We start from the raw sequence: 24,597 nt of genomic DNA, 5'->3' as shown, positions 1-24,597 counted from the left end.
TTAACGTCACGCACACGGCCATTGCGCTATTTATTTCGCGCTGATGGAACCCAGCGCTACCCACCCCGCCAAAATTAATTAGCAAGAGCTGTGGTGCGGCCATGTCAGAGGCGCTGCTATTGCGGGGGAAATTGTGGCTAAGAGGAGTCAGTCAGGATTAACTAGGAGAGTTCGTAATAGCAGAGTTTCAGTTTACTTTATCAGGGTTTTTCTTGCTCTCAGGACCTTACCACACCCCATCCTTAGGTGGGAAAAAGAGGTCTGGATGATGATGATGATGATGACGATTTTGATTATGATGATACAGCGGATATCTTTGTTAAATTCAATTACAGTTTATGTGGTCTGACAGTATATTAATTTTACAGGTGGTGTATTCTAGTATTAATATTTTTTTTCTTTTTTTCTGTTGCAGGTGACGAGGATGGTTGTGAGGCGGTGACATTAAGTGGCTGCGCTAACATCGAGTGACATTAATTCACGGTAACAGCAGGAGACGTTCACGGTACTCCTTAACGTGTTTCATGGTCTTAGCTTAATACAGAACACACCAAACGGGAGTGCAGTGGTGGTGGGTAGGTTGTGAGTTCCGTGGTTGTGTTTACTCTGTGTCTCTGTAATAATAGCACTGGTGAACGTGAGGTTAGTGGAGAGCAGATGATGGTGGACGGCAAGAAGGAGGGTGAGAGCGCCGGTCCGCAGTGTAGGAGAAGATAGTGAAGATAGTGGGAGCATCCAAGAAGATAGTGAAGATAGTGGGAGCGTCCATGAGCGTGTGGCGGCGGCGAGGGGAAGAGCGTGGCACCCAAGCCTGGCCTGCGACCCGCCCCATACACCGGAAAACACCAGGTGCATGTTGCTGAGGACGGCTGCCTGGGTGCGGGTGTAGGTGTAGGTGTAGGTGAGGAGAGTGTACGTGATGACGACACTGTGCAGCACACCGGAGTCCCTGCCGTCACCCAGGGCAGGCGACCCGGCCCCTCCAGCCTTCACGCCGCACCAAGACCCACCGCCGCGATCCTACGACACCCCGCCTTTCCCCACAGAAGCCCCGCCTTCCTCGTACCCCAGCAGCAGGAGGGACAGCGACTATGAAGTGCCCTTCTTTACGGTGGCTCACTACCGAACTCCCACAGCGCCTACTACCTACGAATACGCCGCTACGCAAGCTGGCTATCCCCCGGATGGTGCAGGAGAGGCCCTGTATAATGGTGGCTATGACCCTGCCACGATGTCCCCTGTGGAGCTGGCCTTCGGGAACGCCATACCAGACTCAGGGCGATGGTGGCGAAACGAAGCATCCCAGGACACCAACCCTGCCTATACCCCAGCCCGTTCTCCGGCCCGCTCTCCTGTGGGTCCACCTCCTCCAGCCCCCATCCGCCCAGAACCGGATTGCACTCCGCCCCCGCACCCCCCTGGGACGTTCATCCGACGGGTGTATGGCTCACATGACCGCACCCCTGTAGGCTGCCTCCACGCTGCAGCCGGGACCGCTCCTCGGGGCCAAAGGCCACCACCGTTAAAGACTAGCCAGCCCGAGGTACCGGAGCGACCCACCCAACGCAATAACCGCTCCTACGATGACATACCTGTCAGGGGCAGTGTTGAATTCGTATTAGATCAACCGGCTCGAACCCCCAGCAGGAGCAGGAGCGGCTCACGTCGAGGCGCAACCCCCAGCAGCAGGCGAACCACACCAACCACCCCGGGGCCGCCAGAGGACGAAGGCAATGGCGGACGAGCAGAGGAAGCGAGAACCGGTATTAACGACACTACCGACGCTCGCCCTGTATCCATGACCTCCTCCACAATCAAGGACGGGCCAAAGACAGTGGGTGAAGGGGGTGGTATGGACACAAGTGGCGTGTACGAGGATGCTGGTGTGAGTGATGCGGCGGACAGGCTCGAGTCAGCGCTGCAGTCCAGTTCATCGTCGGAGGTGATGGTGACTCCCAGGACTCCCCGCACTCCACGTACACCCAGGAGTAAATCAAGGTCAGTCAACATTTTTAACTGAAGCCTTGACTTAGGGCCCTACTCAACCTGGCATGAGAGACTACTTAGCCCCTCTGCCTCTGTGATTTATTTTGCATACTAAACATTTATATTCTCTTGTACCACACTGAGGCAGACTACACAACATACCACACCACACATCCATCATCCCATTGCACACATCAATCAGTATTGGCAAATATGTAAATAAGTAAACAAGGTAATAGCACGGTGTAATATTTGGAATAAACAGTTACTAAAAATGTGCTATTGAAATATCCACTGCTAGGAAGAATATGGCTCCCAGAAACCTTTCATTGTGAGATGGAAAAAAAATCGTCACTTTCCTCTCCCTCTCCATCAGCATAGTCCATTTCCTTTCGCCTCTCCACAACATATCCCCAATTCCCTCCTTCCTTCCTTCCTTCCCCCATTCCTCCCCTGTGAAGAAATATACCCCACAATGCATTTAAAACTCTTCTTACGCATTTAAAACTCTTCTTAGACTCATTCCATCGCCTTCCTCAACATCCCTCAATGTCAGGAGGGCAACTGCCCTAAACGACGCAATTGCTCTTGTTTCCCCTCCTCAACTTCCTCTTAACTTCTGTTTCTCCTCTTCCCCGCCAATGTCCGCTGCGTCACTTTTTCCCTTCACTTTATGGCATCTTTTTAGCCAACTCTTTCTTGCCACTTTTTTCTTTGCTATTTCTCCTTCATTTGATCACACATGGTTGTAATTTTTTGTTCATTTTTTCATGCTACATTTGATTTTTCACTACCCATAATACTGTAGTGCTTAAAACATATCCCCTCTTTTTTTTTTTTTGTAATCTCTGTATCACAATGTTAAAATCCCTGATGGCCATAGTAGCATTATGCCTATGAAAATGTAGCTTTCTGACGTTCTTCTTGTCAATTAAACATTTCCTCTTCAGCACTTTTTCTTCACAGTCATGTTCTGATAACTTTTCACTGTTCTTTCTCTGTTCTTCACATTGCAAAGAGGGATTGGTATTAAGTTTTTCAGCAGGCAGGGAACATTTTTAATCTGTGTTCATTTTTAAATTCTGTACAGTAGGCTACTTGAATTTCTGTACATTCAGTCTTCCTGTACATTTAATCTTTATCTTTTAAATGCCTCTTTCTTCCTTTCATTCCACATCACATCATATTCTTCATACAATTTAGTCAACTTGAAATATAATATAATCTGTCCTTCGTCTTCCCCCGCCTTCAATATCGTCCTTTTTATACACCACATCAATAGTGTGTCCAGCCACCTGGCACCAATGACCTGATGTGACCTACGTAGAAATCACACGATCCGGTTGGCTATATACCCCCAACTATGGCCAAAATACCACTCAGACTTATAACATTTGCCAATTAAACACTCACTTCATACAACCCTTAACTCTGAACGTAGTCACTTTACCATTCAACCTCATAAACAAGCACGTGATCCAAAAAATGCTCACCATCGCTGTAATCATTATTATTATTATTATTATTATTATTATTACCACCACCACTACTACTACTACACTAACTACTTATACAAACAAAGGCTATCTCACGATCATACAGACACTGCTACACACTAATATATCAAAAGTCGACCCAACGCTAACACTAAAATTCACTATTATTGTTACACAAGGCAAAATCTTCAACCTATATAAGTCAGTCAAGCCTAGCCATGAATAGTACTTAATTTTGACGACATTAATAAAACTAACAGGTCATGAAATATATCAGCCATTTAACGACTTGGCAAACAGACTATCAGGTTGCGATACCTCTATATAACTTGACAAACAGACCAGCAGCTTATGGTACCTACTAATAACTCTGCAGACTATTAGCTTACGGTACTTCTTAATAACTTGACCTAAAGAGACTATCACCTTACCTCTCCGCCTGTCCCCATTGGTAACCTCCCGTGGTACACCCCAGGGAGCCGTCGTTCTGCCTGGAGCTGGAGGACGAGGAGTACCCCAAGACGGAGGCGGAGTACATGAAGCTGCTGAACGCCAAGATCGCCGAGGCACACGAGCGTCAACTGCTGCCACTCAAGGAGGACCTGGCTGACTGGCTCTCCAAACTGCTCGGTGAGTACTGATGACACCATCGAAGATACATGTTTCCTTTGCTAAACTAATTCCCCCTGAAAAACGTAGATTATTTTGTAAGAAAATGAACTGTGGCATCTAATCTATGTCTGTCTATCTATCTATATATCTATCTATCTGTACGGTATATAGATAGGCAGACAGATACATAGATACTACATCCTATCTGTTTTATACCCACCTCCTATACAAGACATACGGATTCCAGTCAGCTTTTATCATAACATTTTTCCCGTCAAAACGCCAATAAACTTCCACACACCTCCTTCAGAGATTATAATCAAACCTTCAAACATCCTTTTAAGCTCTGTTAACATCCTCTTACGCAATGCCCACAGAGACTTAAGAAAAAAGAAACGAAAAGAGAGAAGCAATATGAAACGATTTTGCCTCCGGGTTGTATTAAATATTCACCTGGCCTCGTATTAAGCCCAGAAGTTTGTGATCGAGGCAAAAAATAAAATAAAAATAAAAATATAGAAACTAGGTAACTTGGCTTCTAATGGACTTTTTTTTCGGTCGTCTACATTTTTTTTTTTTTCAGCATCATATCAGGCGTAGGGAGGATTTGATTTTTTTTTCGGGGGAAGGGCTATGATGCCGGGAGAATGAGAAAAGATTGTTTTGTGTGTGTGTGTGTGTGTGTGTGTGTGTGTGTGTGTGTGTGTGTGTGTGTGTGTGTGTGTGTGTGTGTGTGTGTGTGTGTGTGTGTGTGTGTGTGTGTGTGTGTGTGTGTGTTTTATGATTAAGGGAATATGTGGGTGAGGTAGGCGGTGGGAATGGGAAGGGAAGGCCGAGTATGAGATGTAAGGGTCGGGTGGGGGTATATGAGAGAAGGGAGTCGGAGTTGGAGATGGCAGCCTGGTGTTGCTGGGAGAATAGTATGACATGGAGGCGATTAATTTGTGGCCACTCCCGGGATTAAGGCAACTGGCTATAGATGGAGAGATATGTAGATAGACAAAAATAGATAGATAATATAGTTTTCTTCCTTCTCACATCTTCGCATTTCACAGTCCACAAAGGAGGCTATTTCTGTTCCTAAATCACCCACCAATCTCAGTAAAGCAGCCTAATTTACGCACAATACAAGACATCAGTTTGGGCATCGACATCCACATTAAGGTTCCCAGCAGAGGGTGAAAGGCTTATTGATTATCGGTGCCTCGGTCCCTGTACGTGTAACTTGGTCCGATGTTTTGGGGCTTCGGTGGCAGTGAAAGAGCCTTGGAAGTGCTGTGGACGATCTTTACTCGCATCTTAATCATTCAAGACTTTCTTTCCTCTTCTTTGGTGTTCTCACTTTTAATCTCACACGCCCTCATCAACCTCTTCTTCTTCATCTTCTTCCATTCAATCCTGCTACCTCAAACAATTTTTTTTAAGCCTGTGAATGTGAACATTCACAGGCTTATTGATGGAGTAAATGAAGCTCTCTCAAACTGAAAAAAAATTATCTGGAGGTTAAAAAAAAAAAGAGAGAGAAAAATGTAACTCTTCAACGTACTAAGGCCCATTCCCTCACCTTCCTTTTTTTCTTCTTTCTTTTCTCTCTCTGCTTCAACCTCTACCCACCACCTCCTTCCTCATTACATTTCACCTCATACTAATTAATATTCAATTCCTCCTCCCTTTACAGCTAACCCTACACTTTTTTCCTTTACTTCCACTCATCACCCTTCCTTCCCCACTCTCTCTTTTCTCACATTTCCCTACACTCCTTCAATATTTTCCTTCCCCCTCACACTCAGCTCACTCACTCTACTGCCCGCCCATCTCACTCTCTTTCTCACCCTTCACACTACCCCACTTTCTCTATCCCCTCGTTTTCTTTCCCCTCACACTCAGTGCACTTAGTAATATTTCCCTCCATCTCACTTTTAACACTGGCTTCACTCTTCCTCATTTTCCTCGCCTTCCCTTCCTTCCCCATCCCCCCTCCGCCTCTCTCTCTCTCTCTCTTGAAAGCCACCACTCAACGTCACCATTTCCCTTTTTCTTTTTACCTTCTTTCTTCCTCTTACTTAAAAGCAGAGTGCACCACCCTCCTTCATTTTTACATCTCCACCTCAACAATATCCTTGACTCCTCTCCTCCCACACGCTTCTCTGCTCACCAATAATTTTTCTCTCCTTTAATTAATTTCCTTTTTCTCATGTCTTTTAAATGACGAGTTAAATTTCAAGTAAAAAGGGTTTATTCTTTACTACGCTGACCTCTTTTACATACTCTTTCTTCAGACGATTTTTCCAACAGCTTAGGAGAGGCTTTCCGACCTGGAGGGGTTTGATACAGCCTTCATTAACCCCTTCAGTACATAAGACGAATCTAAAGCTGAATAAAATCGTCTGGAGGCAGCAAGAAGGGTTTAGGCATTTTTTTTCTTGGATCAGTAAAACAAGCCACTACTGTATCATGTAAGAGCCTATAATACAGTAATTTATAATCCTGTATCCTCTAGTATTTTTGTGTTTATTGGTCTTCCCTGTTTTTTTTTATCGATGCTCTGCCTATTAAGAGTTCAGTATTGGGAATCTTAAGTATCAGGTAAAAGTTTGGTTATCTCGAAGCTTTACGGATATTAAAGTGGCCATTATTAAGTGCAAGTTGAAAAGCTTGTATCTTCAGCCTCTTTGTATCGATTCTGCTTTGGTGTGTGTGTGTGTGTGTGTGTGTGTGTGTGTGTGTGTGTGTGTGTGTGTGTGTGTGTGTGTGTGTGTGTGTGTGTGTGTGTGTACGGGGTGATACTCTGGGGACTGAACATGACACTTGTACCAACTTTCAACTAACAAGCTCCATCCTACCACACTACGCCACCACAACTACCACTCCAACCACGCTACTACTACAACTACTACCATCACAACAACGACTACCAGAACCATAACTACTACACACTTTGTACCTCGACACTACGCACCACAACTACCATTATGACACTACTACTACTACTACTATCAGTGCCACTGTTATTCCTTACCACACTATACTAAATAACTACCCCTAAAATCATCATCATCATCATCAAACAAGGCATCGAAGGCAGTAGTTTGGGGAATTGCTCTAACAAGTAACCCTGCAGGACCATCACCATTAGGAACTTGTGTGACACCATTCCAACAAACAACTGTAATATCATCAAGCCCTATACCACACACCACACACCACATCACGCACGCAAGCAGAGAGAGAGAGAGAGAGAGACACACACACACACACACACACACACACACACACACACACACACACACACACACACACATGTATATCGCACGCATTTACATTCTCACACACGCACATATACCCAAATCCACATCATATTAATTCGTCACGGATGTAAGCCTAATCGCATGTTTTTTTTTTTTCTAATCACGATTCACACAGCCTCACAAACAACACAGGATAATGCACACCCAACTGCTCAGTGACAAAACAGTGGGCTAGGAGAGGGCTTGGATATGGATTATGTCCAGTTCATTTCACTATTGTGCATGCAAAATACTGGTACACACACATATACATACATACATTTATATATATACATACACACTGCACAGACATGCATATATATAAACATACATATATACTTGCATTCCGGACCACACATACACGCACACATACCGGAACATACACACATACAAACCTTTACGCACATAGATACATACATACCCATACACAGAACCATAAACTCCACCAGCACGCCACAAAACTCCCCTCTGTAATCGAAACATGCCATCACACAAGTCCCTGAATGAGACCTCCCTTCCCTGCTTTCATACAGACGAGAGGCATTACAGAGAATTACATGTGGTTTGCGTGTGTGGTAGGGGCGTAGCCAGGAGGTCTTTAAAGGGGGGATCACTGAGGGGAAAGTATATGTGAAAGTGTGATAAAACTATATTTTCATTTTGGTCCTTTTATAAAAATGACGTCTCTCTCTCTCTCTCTCTCTCTCTCAAGACAACACCCCAACACATCCCCCCACACCTTTCCCCTCCCCACACACACCTTCCCCCCTCCCCACACCTCCCCTCCCACACATCCCGACCATTACCCAAGTGACGAGAGCTCTTCTGTGAACTGCTTCCCTGCACAGTCCATTATCACTGCTTCAGGCTGTCCTTCCCCCGACCCTCTGCTTCTTTCTTTCTTTCTCCCTCCATTACATTCATACCCCAGTTCATTTTTACTCGCTACGTAAAGCGCTGTATCTCTTTTCTGTCGCCTCTCTCATACTGGCCCTTAAACACACTTTCCATGTACCTGTCTTTATTTTTGTGTGTGTGGGTGTGTACTCGTCTCTAAATTTTACACACACACACACACACACACACACACACACACACACACACACACACACACACACACACACACACCATCATCATCATCATCATCATCATCCCAGCTGTACCACATGTAACGTTCTGTAGTAGACTGTGAAGGAGTGGGAGTCAGCACGTGACAAGGTGTTCAGTCAGTCAATTAAGTTACCTGTTTCCACCACTACTCCACTCTCTCTCTCTCTCTCTCTCTCTCTCTCGTGAAGATAGAATGGGCAGGGGATACAAACTGTTAAGGCAATCCGTTTACTGAGTTAGCAGTTTCCTCTGACAAGCACCTCACCCTCGCCTATCTTCCCTAAAGCAATTACCTAAGCGTTCGTCTCACCTTCACTCGTAGGTGTAAGCGAGGTCGCAGCATCTCTTCTCTTGCTCTTTATCCTGCATATTATACGTTGACACCTGCATAACGTATTTTTATTAGGGTAGGAGACGTAGCACTCCTTTCTAAGCGACTTATATTGCATAGTACACCTTGACATTCTCTTGTGTGTTATTTGTATCGTTTTAATATCAACACAGTTTGTAACGGTAACAAACAAGAGGATATGGTGTATTAATGTGTAGAAAAAAATCACCAAGGAAGATGTGCCAAGAAATCTCCACAGCCACTTGGAATACGACCCACTGAGTCGTATTCTAGTTGGTATAAGAGACTTCGTAGTACCTTTTCCTGAACGATTCACTTTGCATAATATCCAAGAATATTCTCTTATGTGCTGGCATAGCTTTCATTAACTTCAAAACAGAAGTTATTAACTTCTTCAATATGATGATCTCTATATACCGGTATATATATATATATATATATATATATATATATATATAATATTCATTACAAATTATATTATCTGGGTATATGGAGATAAAGTGAAGCGGTGCACTACGATAAATGTTCCATTTCATTATGACATCCACGTCACTGCTATTTGCCTTCTCTTTCCTTCATTGTTACTTTCATTCGTTTTCCATCTCTTTCCTGGCCACATAGCATTAACGTTCCCCTCCCCTTTCTGTCCATCTGTAATGTGGCTATTAGTACCTGTCGCTCCGTTTCCTTCCTTTATTTCATTCTTACCCTCTCCCTCACCATACTCCCCCCATGTTTCACTAAAAAATTTTCTCCCTCCTTGCGTCCCTTCATTCTTCAGTTTCCTCACTCTTATTGCTCACCATTATTTTTTTCCCCTCTGCCTCCTATTTTTCCTTTTGTCTATTCTTAGTACTTACATTCTAAACAGCCTTGTAATTCTGTCACTTCTTTGTCCACTCAGTTTTTCTCCCTCCCCTCCTTTTCAATGCCAAGTTTTTACCTCCGCCAACGAAGCTGGACGAAGGTTATGTGTTCACCCTTGTCTGCGCGTGTACAGGATGTCAAAAAGTTGTTATCGTATTTCAGTGATATCTGGCAGGCAGGTGGGCAGCGGATCAAGGAAGAGTTAGTTAGATTTTGAGGTGTATCTGTATTAAAGTGCATGAAATAAAAATAGGTAGGTATGCTCTCTCTCTCTCTCTCTCTCTCTCTTCCTTTCACCCATTCACAGTACCCTCTTTCTGATGATCCTCCTCTCCAACCTCCTTTCACTCGGCCTCCTCCCAACCCCAGACACTTCTTTAATCCTTTCAGTGGATGAATTACACGAATGAATTTTTGTCCGGCTTATGTTAGAAGATATTATTTACATGAAGGACCACATCGTACAGAGATGGAGTTACAAGTATTCGCCCTCCACTCTGTTCTCATCCTCTTTTCCCTGCCCCTTCTCCTTTTCTTTTGCTGTTTCTCTTTCCCTCCTCCTTCTGCTGTTCTTCTCCTCCCATCTTTATTCTACATTTCCCGTCCTCCAATTTCTCCTTTTCTCCGACTTTTCCTTCCCCCCTTTCTCTCCCTCTCTCTCTCTCTCTCTCTCTCTCTACCATATCCGTTTGCTGGGATGCCTGCGTGTGAATCCCTGGGCTCAGGTGGGTTGTGGAGGGAAGCCGAGGATGAAGGTGTGGGTGCAGAAGGCCGGGTGGAAACAGAATAAAGAAATACAGAAAAATTTAAGAAGAAAATAAAGAAAAGTAAGTAGAGAAAACCGACAGTGAGTAAAGGCAAAGAGGAAATCAAAGAAAATAAAAAAACAAGTGAAAGAAGAAAATAATGAAGCGCTATGGGTACGCGTAAGGAACTAAAGATCGTGGATATTAATGTAAAAAATAAGTATATAAAGAAAAATGTGGATGAGCGAAAAGAAATAGGAGTGGTGAACAGTAATAAAGAAAAAAAGAAAATAAAGACAAATTGTGGGTGCACGAAAGGAAATAAGGATGGTGGTGAATCATATGGTAGTGTATTAAAGGATATGGAACACACACACACACACACACACACACACACACACACACACACACACACACACACACACACACACACACACACACCTCATGTATAATCCTGATGAAAGAAATACGACTAAATGAACACCCACTACATACACCTATCCAACTAGAGCGGTAAATCACAAACGTAATGGAACAAAGTGATTTTAAGATTTATACTTAGTGTTTATTTTATATGCCACAACACAGAATTTTATCAGTACTATCACACAATTAATAGCTCTAGTAAACACCAAAATATCGTGCATTATGTGATAAGCTGTCAGAAAATATTTGCAAACCAGGAAAATATGCAACAGGTAAAAGGACGGACACGAGAGGGAAATTTCTCGCCCAACAACATCCTAAAATAGATCGGATGGTAAAAATAAGTGTCCTCCTTGCTGGGAATCGAACCCTGGCGTCCTGTGTGAGAGGCGAAGATAAAAAATTACACTATTACCGAGGATTATCACATCTTTAAGTTAGCTCTCAAAATCTGCCACTTTCATGGTTTCTTGCACACATCACAAGTTTTCGACAATAGTTACTTCTGCCTCCGAGTTTATCACGCTATCAGAACCAAATCGACAAATCCCAGCCAGTTTTGTTCCGTCTTCCATACTTTCCATTCTTCCTCAGACGACAGAGAGCATCCTTCATTCTGATACTCGTTTGTTATTAGCGTATCCTTCCTTGTCACATGCTTATTTTTTGCTGCAAGTTTCATATCGCTATCACATACAAATATTTCGTCTTCCATTGTCAAAGTTAGCAAGGAAAAATCTGTTAACTTCTGGGTGTTATATCGTTTAAGTACATCATTCGTCCTGGCCCCCTCCTTCACCTGAGTCCCACCTCCACCTCGAAAAAAACAAAAGTATTATGGCTTCCAGTATCGACAGAGGAGATAAAGCGCTTTCCCCCCTATGGTCCAGCTTTGTAAATCTTCAGTGCTAAGTCTTCAGTGTTAAATATTCAGTGGTATAATGGTTACAGTGTCCCCACCTATCAAGAGGGAGACCGGGCTTCGATTCCGCGTTGGAGAGGACAGACACACTTTCTTGATGGTGGCGTCTATTTTTACACAAAGATCTTCCCCTCTCCTCCCCTCTCACAGGCCCTCCCCTTCTCCCTCACATCCTTCCCCTCCTCCTCTCCCATACCAGCCCTCTCCAACTTCCCTCCCCTCCCCTCCCCCCTCACATGTCACGTGTAGGGGAAGAGGATAGAGTGACAGGAGGGTGAATCTGTCAGAACACACCCGTCACTCTAGGGATGGAGAATATGACTCTGTGTGTGCTGGGAGGAAGACTAAGTGAAAATAGAAGAGTTATATCTACATACGGAAATTGTGTTTTATTGAGAAAATGCAACGGTCCCGGCCCGACTTGGATCCTCTTCAGGTTAAGCCAGAAACTACTTTATCTTCTCAATGAACACGACTTCCATAAGTGGGTATAATGCTTTCCATCTGAACGACTCACGGTAATGTAAAAATCAAGACACCTAAATGACAACTTTACCTAAATTCAGTCATATCTATCGTATTGTTTATTGCTGCCACGATACGCATCCAAAAAGACATAATCAAGGACCCAAAAAGACATAATCAAGGACCCGAAAAGACATAATCAAGGAACCAAAAAGACATAATCAAGGACCCAAAATGACATAATCAAGGACCCAAAAAGACATAATCAAGGACCCGAAGACATAATCAAGGACGCATGAGGGTGATGGAACAGGCGCAGTTTTTCTTCTCCTACAGGTAACAAAGACTCAAATGGTTCAGTGCATCAGGGACAATTCTAAATGTGTCACTCAAAATGAAATGTGAGCCGAGGAGTTTGCAAAGAAGGAAACACGGCAGGATGGCGATAATAGGGTGAGTCGAGAGTGATAGGGAAGGGAAAGTAAGGGAGGAAATGGGAGGTAATATAGGAGAGAGAGAGAGAGAGAGAGAGAGAGAGAGAGAGAGAGAGAGAGAGAGAGAGAGAGAGAGAGAGAGAGAGAGAGAGAGAATGAAAAGTGCTGACAGGGCAGTGAAGGGGAGAGGTAATATATTGGTAAGGCAGGTAGGACTTTCCAGCAGATTTAAAAAGCAACGTGAAATGGAGGGAGCTGAAAAAATAAAAACAAAAAGTGGGATATACTTAGAAGAGCAGAGAAAGGGAGGAAGTGACTGAAGAATAAAAGCAACAGAAATCAGACGAAAAAAAAAAAAATACATTCATAAAGAGCTGAGAAAAACTTTGAGAGGAAGTGTCAGAGGATGGTTGGAAAATTAAAGAGAGAGAAGGAAACTTTTCAAATGAAAAGATATTTAATGAACACAGGTATGCGGCATTGAAAATTTTACCTGAGCAAGGATGAATTAGTATTAAAAGATCATGTGGTTTTTAACAGGGAGGAAAAACTGAAAAGAATGAGATTTGAGTTTATACAGAAATATATAATGAGCTTGACAATAATAAAACCTATAAATAAAGAGGCCAAGCTTCCACATTCTTCAAAGTGCGAAGTAAAGCAAAAACAAAGACATGAAGAGATTATCAAAACACGAGTAAAAAGTGAAGGGGGAAAAAAAAAAAAAAGGAAAAGGCGAAAGTAGGACTGGAAGTGGTTAATAAGAGGAAGAAGCTGCTTAATTAAATAAAAAATCAGGTGAAAGAGGGAGGGATAAGAGGAAGAAAGAGGACACACTAAAGAGGGTAATAACGACAACAGCTGAACAGTGGAATGAGTAAGAGGAAGACTGCTTCATTAAATAAAAAACAGATGAAAGATTGAGAGATTACAGGAAGAAAGAGGGAGAGATATGAGGAAGAGACAGAGAGAGATAAGTAGAAGAAAGAGGGAGAGACAAGAGGAAAAAAGAGGGAGAGATAAGAGGAGGAAAGAGGGAGAGATATGAGGAAGAAAGAGGGAGAGACAAGAGAAAGAAAGAGGGAGAGCTAAGACGAAGGAGAGCGAAGAGGAAGAAAGAGGGAGAGATAAGAGGAGGAAAGAGGACACACTAAGGAAGGCGATAAAGACAACGGCCGAGCATGAACGCCAGGTAAACAAAAGCAGCAAAGGTATAAAGCTAACAAGACGAGGCCAAAACAAAAGCCAGGGAGAGGTAATAAGAGCAGGGCAGGAGGGAAGCTGGGAAACGATGGGAAAGAAGGAAGGACGAGGAATAATTAGGAAAGATGAGCGGAAATGAAGGAAGAGCAGTGAAGGAAAGGGAATGGAAGAGAAGGCAGAAGAAGAATTAAAGATGGGCTCGGAAATACAACGAAAAAGAGTAATGAAGAAATGGCATGAAATGAATTTAAAAAGGGCGTGGACAGAAAAGGAAGAAGAATAATGAAAAAATAGTATGAAAGGAGATGGGAAGAGATGTATACAGTAGATGAAGGAAGACAGGGAAAACAGGAAAAGGGAAAAGGGAACATAAATTAGAAGGAAAGGGGGAGGACAAGAACAAGAAGAGGAGGGAGATGAAGAGGAGTTCAACAGAAGGAGGGGAACGAGAAAGAGAAGGAGAAGAGAGGAAAGTGAAAAGATATGACAGAAAAGAGGAACCAGGAAATACGACTATCGGTTGGTTAAATAGACAGATATACAAAACAGAGATACACAGAGAGACATAAACACAGATAGATCGATAAGATGATTAAAAACAGCTAACTCATCCACTCCACCTGTAAGTGCGTCGTCTTACACCTTATATCACATCACTTCAGGCAAATTCCTTTCTTATCACCCTCCTCAGAGACAGCACACGTGATAGCATGCGTCTCTCTCTCTCTCTTATCAATTCCTCCCAACCAATGCAGCTCAGACCAATAAACTCGATAAGGGTTACAAACTGTTAAGTAATCTACGGGATTGTCGATCATGAGTTATTACTGACTGTTCACTTAATTTTAGATCACTTTCATAATTCTATTCTGGATTTTGTTATTCCGGGTTTTGTTTATTTTTTGGGGGAACTTATTATTATTATTATTTTTTTTTCGCTTTCTCTTGTCCTGGAGAACCTTCGCAAGCTTTCGGTTTTTGTTCCTTTATTTTCATGCGCAGTAAAACCTGTCAGTATTTTCTAACACTAGGTAACATTCTCTCTCTCTCTCTCTCTCTCTCTCTCTCTCTCTCTCTCTCTCTCACCTGTATCTAAATCATGATCTTCCTTCTACCTGGCTCCCATCCCGATAAGCATCTTTCCGCTCTCCCTTCCTCTCTCATTCCGCTGGGGACAGTTTTTCATTCTACACTTTTTTTTTCTTTTTTTGAAGCGTGTTGAAATACATTCTTCTGAGCTTTCCCACGTCCCATTTCTTCTTATCTTTGTTTTCTTTAGTCTTGTTGTTCTTGTCTGATTTTATTTAACTCTTCTTATTTGCTTTCTACCTTCTTATCATCTACATTTATGTTCATGGGAATATATTAACTCTCTCTCTCTTTCTCTCTCTCTCTCTCTCTCTCTCTCTATGTGATCGGTAAGGGCGGATGACGATGATCAAGAAGAGGGTTAGTGTAAGGGATAAGGGAGCTCTAATGGGTATGAGTGTATAAGGCTGTATAAGGGGGGATTAAGGGCTATAAGGCAGAGGGAGGATCAAGGAGTAAAAGTGTAGGATAAAGGGGATCAAAGTACAGATTGGGTGAAGATTAAGGAGGACTGAAGCCTATTGGGTGGGCGAGGGAGTAAAGGAAGAAGAATAGGGCTCCGTGGGGTAAATAAAGGAGGGTAGGAAGGAGGATGGAGATATATGGGGTGGGTAAGAGAGGTAAAATGGGTGTTTAGGGTAAATGGGTAAAGATAGGAAGGGGGAAAGATATAGTATGTAGGTAAGGAAGCAGAGCGAGGACTGGGTAAATGGGGGAGGAGAGGAAAAGGCTTGATGAGGTAATATGAGGTAGCAAAGTGGGTAAGGTAAATAAAGGAGAACAGGTAAGGGGGAATAAGAAAATAACGATGCAAAGTAAAGGAGCTCAGTGGGTTTATGCTTAACAAGAATCAAATAACCAAACCATAACAATATCTATTATATTCCTACCGTCTGTTTCACCGTCCATGCTTTGTATCTATCCTACCATCCTCCTTGCCCCTTTTAACTTCATGGTGAACCAGTAAATTAAGAAGGACAGGAATTGGGATAGAGATTATACGTAGTGTGTGGGGAGGGGTAGAAGGGGAGAGAGAACAGGAAGATGGATAGAGTGGGTTTGGAAATGAAATGGGCCTACAAAGTTAATGCACTACGAGGGTAAGAGAGGAGGGAAGGCAGGGATACATGGAGTGGGTGAGGGAGTGGAGAGGGGATTGGGGATTACAGTCATAGTGAGGGCGAGTGTAGGGTCACGGGATTTGAAGCCTGGTGGAGAGAGAGACCTGGGAGACACCACAGCAGCTTAGGGAAATGAGGAAGGGGCAGAAGTATATATATATAGTGGCTGGGAGATCAGAGAGTGGGGGACTGGGGACTATGGTGTGTGTGTGTGTGTGTGTGTGTGTGTGTGTGTGTGTGTGTGTGTGTGTGTGTGTGTGTGTGTGTGTGTGTGTGTGGTGTACTGTCAAGAGGATCAGAGCCTGGCGGAGATTGAGCTGGGAGGCACAACAAAAGATTAGGGAAAGGAAGAAGAGGATAGAGAAAAAAGAAAGGGATGGGGAGTGAAGGGAGGGGATTGGGGATTACGGCAGGGGTGTAGGGTGTTGGGATGGAGGCCTGGTGTAGCTGGAGCAAGGAAACACAACAACAGCTTCTTCGTGGCTTCTCCTTTAGGCTTCCAATACTCTTAAACCTGCCAGCCATTCTTTCGCTGTGGCTTGATATCTTCTTAACCTCCTTCATCTTAGTCTTGTTCTTCATCTTAATCCCTCATCTTAATCTTATTTTCGTCTTGATCTTACTTCTCATCTTAATCTTCTTCATCTTCATCCTCTTCTTCTTCTTCTTCTTCTTCTTTTTCCTCCTCCTCCTCCTCCTCCTCCTCTTCTTCCTCCTTCACTTCAACATTTCGCACACTCCGGGGAAGGATGTCGCTGAAGGCCAGGCAGGAACAGGTAAAAATATGCCAAGTAAACATTCGCCATTTTTTTTTTCAATTTTCCTCTTCCTCTGCATAACGGACCAGGAAAGGGGGACTCAAAAAAAAAAAGAAGAAGAAGAAAAGGAAAATATATAAAAATACGATGTAGATGAATTGCCATATACTAAATCAAAAGGTACATGTAACAGAGAAGTCAATCAGTTAGGCAGGTAGGTAGATAGGTATGTAGGTAGGTGAGTAGGTGAGGATGTATGTAGGCAGGGAGGCAGGTAAGCAGAGACGTATGTACGTATGTATGTACGCATGTAGGTAAGTAGGTAGGTAGGTAGGTAGGTACAAAGTAGATGAAGTGCTATATACAAAATCAAAAGGTACGTAGATAGGACGAAAAGTGGGTATAATGTAATAAAGATCAGTCAGGCAGACAGACGGATAGATAGATAGATAGATAGACAGATACCCGGTAGATATGCAGACGAATAGATAGGTACGTAAGTGGGGACGGATGCTGGATATAAAAAAAAATCTAGAACGATAAACAAGGATAAAAACGAAAAAGTACGAAAGAATCTGAAACAAAATCGGAAAGAGTGGACAGGGGAACAGAGAATGAATCAAAATGCAAAGAGGAAACAAAACAAAAATGGAAAAAAACAAATGGAAAAAAAGAGGAAGTACTGATAAAAGGAATGAGCGAGGGAGAACAGGAAAAGAGGGGAAGGGCAAGAACTGGAACGTGGAGAGAAGAGAGGTGAAAAAGAGGGCTGGAAAAAGGAAGAAAAGAGAGAAAAAGAGGGCAACAAAAAGGAGAGAAGAATACTAGACAAAGGAAAAAAAAACAAACAGAAAAATGAGGACAACATAAAGACAAACAAAAAAAAATCCTGTAAATGAGGAGGAAATAAAACAAAAACAAAAAATACCAGAAGAATGAGGACAAAATAAAGTGGGATGAAGAATGAAAACAAAGACGAAGGAAGACATCAAGGGTCGTGAATGAAGGGGAAACAGATGCAGTGCTAAATGAATGAGGACAAGACAGAAAGATGAAGAAAGAAAAGAAGAAAATGAGATAAAGAAAATATAGGCAAGGTGGTCAGAAGGTGGTCAGGAAAATGGAGACTTCAGAAAAAGAAATGGTAAGGAACGAAAAGTGGTGAAAGGCAAAGAAAGATTGAAAGAAAAAATGCAAGGCTGTCAGAAGGAGTCCAGAAAATATATGTGAATTAGGAAAACAGGTGAAGAAGTTAAGGAAAAAAGGAAAGTGATCAGAAGAGGTTTAGAAAAAAAGAAAGGGATCAAGGAAAGAGGTGGAAAAAAGCCAGAAACGATTTAAAAAAAAGGTTCAGAAGGGGTTCAAGGAAATGTAGGTGAATGGGGGAAAGAAAACGTAGGCCTGGGGTTCACTTAAAGATGTGGGAGTGAGAGAAAACGAGCAGCGGGCGTGGATAGCAGTGAACCTAATCCGATTACAGTGGAGGCACGACCTGGATGGGGGTCAGGTGGGAGGGCAGGAAGGTAAGGAGGGGGGAAGAAGGGAGGGGGGTAAGAGAGGGAGAATGAGGAAGGGAAGGAGAGAGGTAGAGGGGTAAGGAATGAGGCAAAAAGGGTAGGGAGGGAGGGAGACAAAAGAGGCAGGGCGTGAAGGAGGTGTGGGAGGTAACGAGGAACTCAAGAAGAGGAGACAGGGAGGGAGGACGGACAGGGAGGGAGGACGGACAGGGAGGGGTAGAGAAGGCGACAGGGAGGCACAAGGGAGAGGGAGGGAGGTATGAAGACGCAGGGAGAAGAACGGAGGGAGTGCGTGGGAGGATAGTAAAATTCCCGAGAACAGAAAATTGTCAAATGTGTAGGAGGAAACCATTAAAGGAGAGTATACATTAAAAAGGCGATGAAGGTTTGATCTGAATGCATAACTACTCAAAAAAAATCTTGCCATTCCCAAAGCGTCAGAGAAAAAACGTTGGCTTAAATTTTAGTAAAGGGGGGAAAATGGTGTAAAAATCAAAGGCCTGTGTAAAATAAACGTGAGGTGCCTGATACAAATAGCAGTGAATCGAGGAAACTTTATAGGAAGGTTAGAAATCAGATTAATTTCTAAATGGGGATAAACGTTAATGCTTATTCATACTGGGTGTAATATGTCCTGAAAGCGCACACACACACCAGATGAGAGAGAGAGAGAGAGAGAGAGAGAGAGAGAGAGAGAGAGAGAGAGAGAGAGAGAGAGAGAGAGAGAGAGAGAGAGCCGAGGTCATTTCCATAGAAACCGTATCAAATCCGGTCGAGAGGTTTACAGCATTAGTGAGTGAGCTAGTTCACTTTATTTATTTATTTATTTATTAATTCTTAACTAAATAAAAAAATCAGGATGAAAAGTAAGGCTCAGATTTACATCGTGTGTGTGTGTGTGTGTGTGTGTGTGTGTGTGAGAGAGAGAGAGAGAGAGAGAGAGAGAGAGAGAGAGAGAGAGAGAGAGAGAGAGAGAGAGAGAGAGAGAGAGAGAGAGAGAGAGAGAGAGAGAGAGAGAGAGAGAGAGAGAGAGAGAGAGAGCATGAAATGAGAATAACTGTAATGGAAAGCTACAGAAGACACATACGTACAAAAAAATATATAGATAGAGAAAGAGAACAAAAGCATAAATAAAGTCAGAGAGAAAAGGAAAGACAGAAGAAGACAGAAAGATAGAAAAGGAAAGATAAAAGTCGACGAAAAAATAGAAAAGGAAAATAGAAGTAGGCGAAGAGATAGAAAAGGGAAGTAGAAGTAGACAAAAAAATAATAGAAAGAGAGAGAAAAGGACAAAGAAATAACGAAATAGGCGCAAAAGGAGGGAAAGATACAGAAAAAGGATAAGGAAATAAAGAAAAACGAGGTAAAGGAATAAAGAAAATGAAGAAAATGAACAAGAAAGAGTATATAAAGATAATAATAATGAGTAAAAAAAGAAAAAAGACAAGAATACAAAGAAAGAGAAGGTGACAAAAGAATAAAGAAAATAATGAAAAGGAACAAGAAAGAGGATGTAAAGATAAAGAAAACGAGTAAGAAAATAAAGAAAAAATAGAGAGAGGGATACAACGATAAAGAAAAAGGATAGGGATGTGGAAGAAAGCGTGGGATCTTGGCCAACATCTGTCCCGGAGCCAGACACAAACGAGGCTGTGTGTGTGTGTGTGTGTGTGTGTGTGTGTGTGTGTGTGTGTGTGTGTGTGTGTGTGTGTGTGTGTGTGTGTGTGTGTGTGTGTGTGTGTGTGTGTGTGTGTGTGTGAGAGAGCGAGAGAGAGAGAGAGAGAGAGAGAGAGAGAGAGAGAGAGAGAGAGAGAGAGAGAGAGAGAGAGAGAGAGAGAGAGATCAGAAAGACAATAAAGATGGAAGAGAATGGGAGGAGGGAGAGGGAAATAAAAAAGATGAGATGATGATGAGGGAGAGGAGGAAAGGGGTAGGGGGAGGCGAGGAAGGAGGAGTGGAAAGAAGAGAAAGAGGGAAGAGAAGGTGTGGAGGCAGATGAGGAAGAAGAGTATGAGGAGGAAGGGGAAGAAGAGTGGGAGGAGGAGAAGGAAGTGATGGAGGGGGAAAGGTAAAGAGGACGAATGAAGAGCAGGTGGAGGAAGAGGAGGAGGAGGAAGCGGAAAAGTAGAGGGAAGAAAAACAGAGATGAAGAATGGAAGGACTATCGCTTTGGCAACACCCTGAAGGCAGGTTGTGTGAGGAGGAGGAGGAGGAGGAGGAGGAGGAGGAGGAGGAGGAGAAGGAGGAGGAGGAAGAAGGTGAATGATGATGGTGATGATGATGAGTAGGTGAGTGAGTTAGTGAGTGAGCAGAACAAACTGAATAACAAAACAATAGAGAACTAGGACGATACAAGCACAACTGAAAGACTGGGAGAAAATGAAAAGAAAATGAATGAAAAATGAACACAAATAAAAACACAGAACACAGAAAAAACACAGAACACAGAAAAAACACAGAACACAGAAAAACACAGAAGAGCTCTTTCAATGGAGGAAGTATGTTGTGGAAATTTTAACTAGAAGAAAAATAACAAAAAAGACAAGGCGAAAAAGAAGAAAATGGGAAGAAAGGGAGGTGAAACGGAAGGTGGGAAGAAGGAAGTGAGGAAGCGAAAGAGGAACTTGGAAATGAAGTAGGAACTGAAGAAGTGAAGGTGGAACAGGAAAAGGAAAGGTGGAACAGAAGAAAATAATGGCGAAGCAAAAGAAACGGGGCTGGAAAGCCAGAAAAGAAGGTGGAACGGAAGGTAAGGAGGTGAAATGGAAGGTAGGAAGGTGGAACGGAAGGTAGGAAGGTTAAATGGAAGGTGGAACGGAAGGTAGGAAGGTTAAATGGAAGGTGGAACGGAAGGTAGGAACGTGAAAGGGAAGGTGGAACGGAAGAAAGAAGAGTCGGCAGGAAAGATAATTCAGGATTATTCATCATTAGAGGAGGGACTCTGGGGACCAAGAAGCCATTTGCCAAGTGAGAGAGAGAGAGAGAGAGAGAGAGAGAGAGAGAGAGAGAGAGAGAGAGAGAGAGAGAGAGAACATCGAGGAGAGGAGAGGGAATTGAAAATGGAGGAAGGAGAGGAGGAGGAGGAGGGGAAGGGAAGGATGAAAGAGCGAAGAGCAGGAAAGAGGGTTTGGAAAGTTACGAGGATGAGATGGGAAAGAGGTGGGAGGAGGGAGAGCAGGAAGAGTTAAACGAGGAGGAGGAGGAGGAGGGATAACTGATGAGAAGTAATGGGTAGGACGGAGAAAGAGGAAGAGGAGGAGGAGGGAGGATGGAGGAAGACAGGAGAAATGCATGGGAGAAAGAGGAGGAAAAATTGGAGAGACGGAAAAGAAATAGTGAGAGGACGGCTGAAATAAGCAGAGGAGTGTATGGGCGACTGGGAAGAAAAAGAGTAAAAAAAAAAAAAAGCTGGGAGGTAGCAGGGAGCGGAAGGGCTGGGAGGCGAGTTGGCAGGCTGAGATGAAGGAGGGAAGTCTAAGAAAAAATATAGTAGAGAAAAGGGAAGAGTGGAATGAACTAAGTAGCAAGGAAGAAAGTGGGAAGAGTGAAATGATGGAAAAAGGGTGAAGAGGCGAAGATATAGATAGAATGGAGAGTAGATGGGCGGCAACTCCCCATTACAGTCCCATTAAAATAGTATACACACCCATTACCATAACATTTCCATACCATCTACTAGCCACTCTCACATCCCTAAGTGAACTACAGCATTTTATAGCTTCTTATGTAACGTCACTATATTATCTCACTTTACCACAAAATTTCCTAGGTTTCCCTTGTTAACATCTTCATACTCCACTTTACTACACACTTCCTTACTTTTTCATATCACTATAACTCACTTTACCACATAATTTCCTAGGTTTTCCTTATGTAGCATCACTATTCAATCTCATTCTTCGAGCGTAGTCGTATTCCCTGCAAACATACCCACCGCATCTCACTTAAATTCTTATTCGTGGTAAATTTCCTTCGATAAAGATGGGTGAAGAAGAAATGGGTGGAGGGGATGAAGGGACGAGAAAAGATAAGGGTAGATTGCATGGAAGAAAAATACACCATTATCGTATCAGAGTTAACACGTTGCCGGACAAAGTAAGGAATGTTATCTCTGTCTCCCATTTCGTTATCTCTGTACCTCATCAACTTTTACCTGTGTCACATACTTCTCTTTGTTCTCTGTTATCGGACGCCTACCCTGGGACACTATCTCAAGGTCCTATCACTTTGTTTTCTGTTTTTGTGGGGCTGTTTCGTCCACTCACTCTCCTATTTTAAGTTTGTATCGTACCTTAAGACTTTTTTTAATTGTTGCTACTATACTACGTTTGTTCTAACCAGGTAAAGATCCCTATTTCCTTACAGCTTACTTGAAGATGTGGTTAGATTGGAGGATTGATTTGACTATACTCTTTTTTTCTCTACCTTGGGCTAAAACTGCTATCTCTCCACCTTGAATACTGAGATATAGCAAGTGGTTAAATTTAGATTATGATGGTAATATGCAAGAAGTGCGGCAGAAAGGATATAGAGCTGTAGTACTGTCACCGAGGTACTTGAAATAAACCGCAAAAAGGACGAAAATCCGGGCCCAAGTTAAAGTAAAAACACTGTAGTAAACAAGGACTGATATTAAACGAATTTCATGCAACCAATTCAAGCTTTAAAGTGGACCAGTTCCGTCAGATGAAAATTAATAGACTATACTTATTTCTATATGTTGTAAATCTTCCTGTTTACATATATCATCTTTAAAATTTTCACTAACTTTCTCATGGTCGGGGCTTTCATTCCTCTTCCACATCTTCACATCAATACTTCCACATATTTACGTCTCCTTCCAGTTCTCCCCCCGCATTAATTCTACGACTTTCCACTCAGTCGCTTCCACTTCTCTTCTGGCATCCACCTCCACTTCCATTTTATGCCTCCTTGACTCTCCTAAATTCCTCTTCCACTTCTCCATGATTATTCCTTAACTTTACGCTTCAGTATTTTCATTCATCCTTCACTTACATCCTTAACTCTCCTTCCATTTCTCCTTTCCGAATCCTTCACTGCCATCCGTCTCCTGCCATCCACTCTGTCCTAGTTTCCACATCTGTATCCTTAAGGCTCATTCTCTATCCATTTCTTCCCTCCAGATTTCTTTTTATATGTTCTCTGCCACTTCTTTTCTTTTGCCATTCCTTCCACCCCTTTCCCTTCCTTTTCCATCCCTGTTCAAATCCTTAAGTCTCCTTCTCCCTCCAATCTCCTCCCTGTATCTCCCAAATGAATCTCCGTCGTATCCATTTCTCGTATGTCATTCTTTCTATTTCAGTTTCCAATTCTCTCTTTAAATTTATGTCTTTCTTCCCTCATCATCCTTTCTCTCCAAATTCTTCAATCTATTCTCCCGTTTCCATCCCTTCCGTCGTACTTTCCATCCCTGCATCCTACTTTCCACCTCTTCTCGTCCTGTCCTCTCCTAGCCAAGGTCGGGAGTCACAAACGGACTTACGAAGAACAGCCTCTCGTAACTAAGATTTTCATTTCCAGGCAGAACTAGAAATATGGGAAGATTCTAGATTGTTCCTTCCCTGTCCTTCCTGCCAAACCAAATCCAAGTTACAACCTGGAATTAATCAGTCTTTGTGAATCCGGGTTCTGGGCTGCTTCTATACTCCGTTCACTTTAACCTGGCGTAGAATTGTCGTCTCTCCTTCATTTCCGGGCTACAACAAGAGACTGGGACTGAAATATGATGCCAGTCACGAAAAAGTGCCACGAATAGAAAGCAGGGCCGCAATACTGTCATTTTCGGTTACTGAGCTACGGGAAATAGACAGGAAAAGGACGGAAATCTCAGCCAGGTTAAGGTAAATGAACTATAGCTAACCATCAAGACGACGACGACAACAACAATAACAACAAACAACAAACAACAACAACAACAACAACACACACACACACACACACACACACACACACACACACACACACACAACGTTGGCTTGCATTATTATCACCCATATATAACATCTCTAGTTTCTTGAAAGTTGCGTGCGTCCTTGAATATCTCCAGTAGTTTCGAAGAATTTAATTAACTTCCCTCCTCCTGTTTCTACCTTCTTGCACCCATCCCCAGCCTCTTCCCTCTGTCTTTCATTATACATTCAATCCCTCCCATCTTTCCTCCACCTACTATATCAATCCTACCTCAA

General features: G+C 42.9%; 1 protein-coding gene across 1 annotated transcript in view; it reads left to right on the top strand.

The window, feature by feature from the left end:
• Positions 1-919: 919 nt before the first annotated feature.
• Positions 920-24,597, top strand: part of LOC145406793 (uncharacterized) — a 137,882-nt gene continuing 114,204 nt past the window's right edge. The window contains exons 1-2 of the mRNA XM_080277890.1: positions 920-1,998; positions 3,958-4,112. Coding sequence (XP_080134016.1) covers positions 920-1,998; positions 3,958-4,112 — 1,234 coding nt within the window. The remainder of the gene's footprint in view (positions 1,999-3,957; positions 4,113-24,597) is intronic.

Source organism: Coenobita brevimanus, chromosome 71, assembly GCF_032717465.1.
Source record: "Coenobita brevimanus isolate Jiangsu-jjx chromosome 71, ASM3271746v2, whole genome shotgun sequence".
Lineage (NCBI taxonomy): Eukaryota > Metazoa > Arthropoda > Malacostraca > Decapoda > Coenobitidae > Coenobita > Coenobita brevimanus.
Note: the sequence above shows the minus strand (reverse complement) of the source record. Positions and strands in the feature narration are given on the sequence as shown.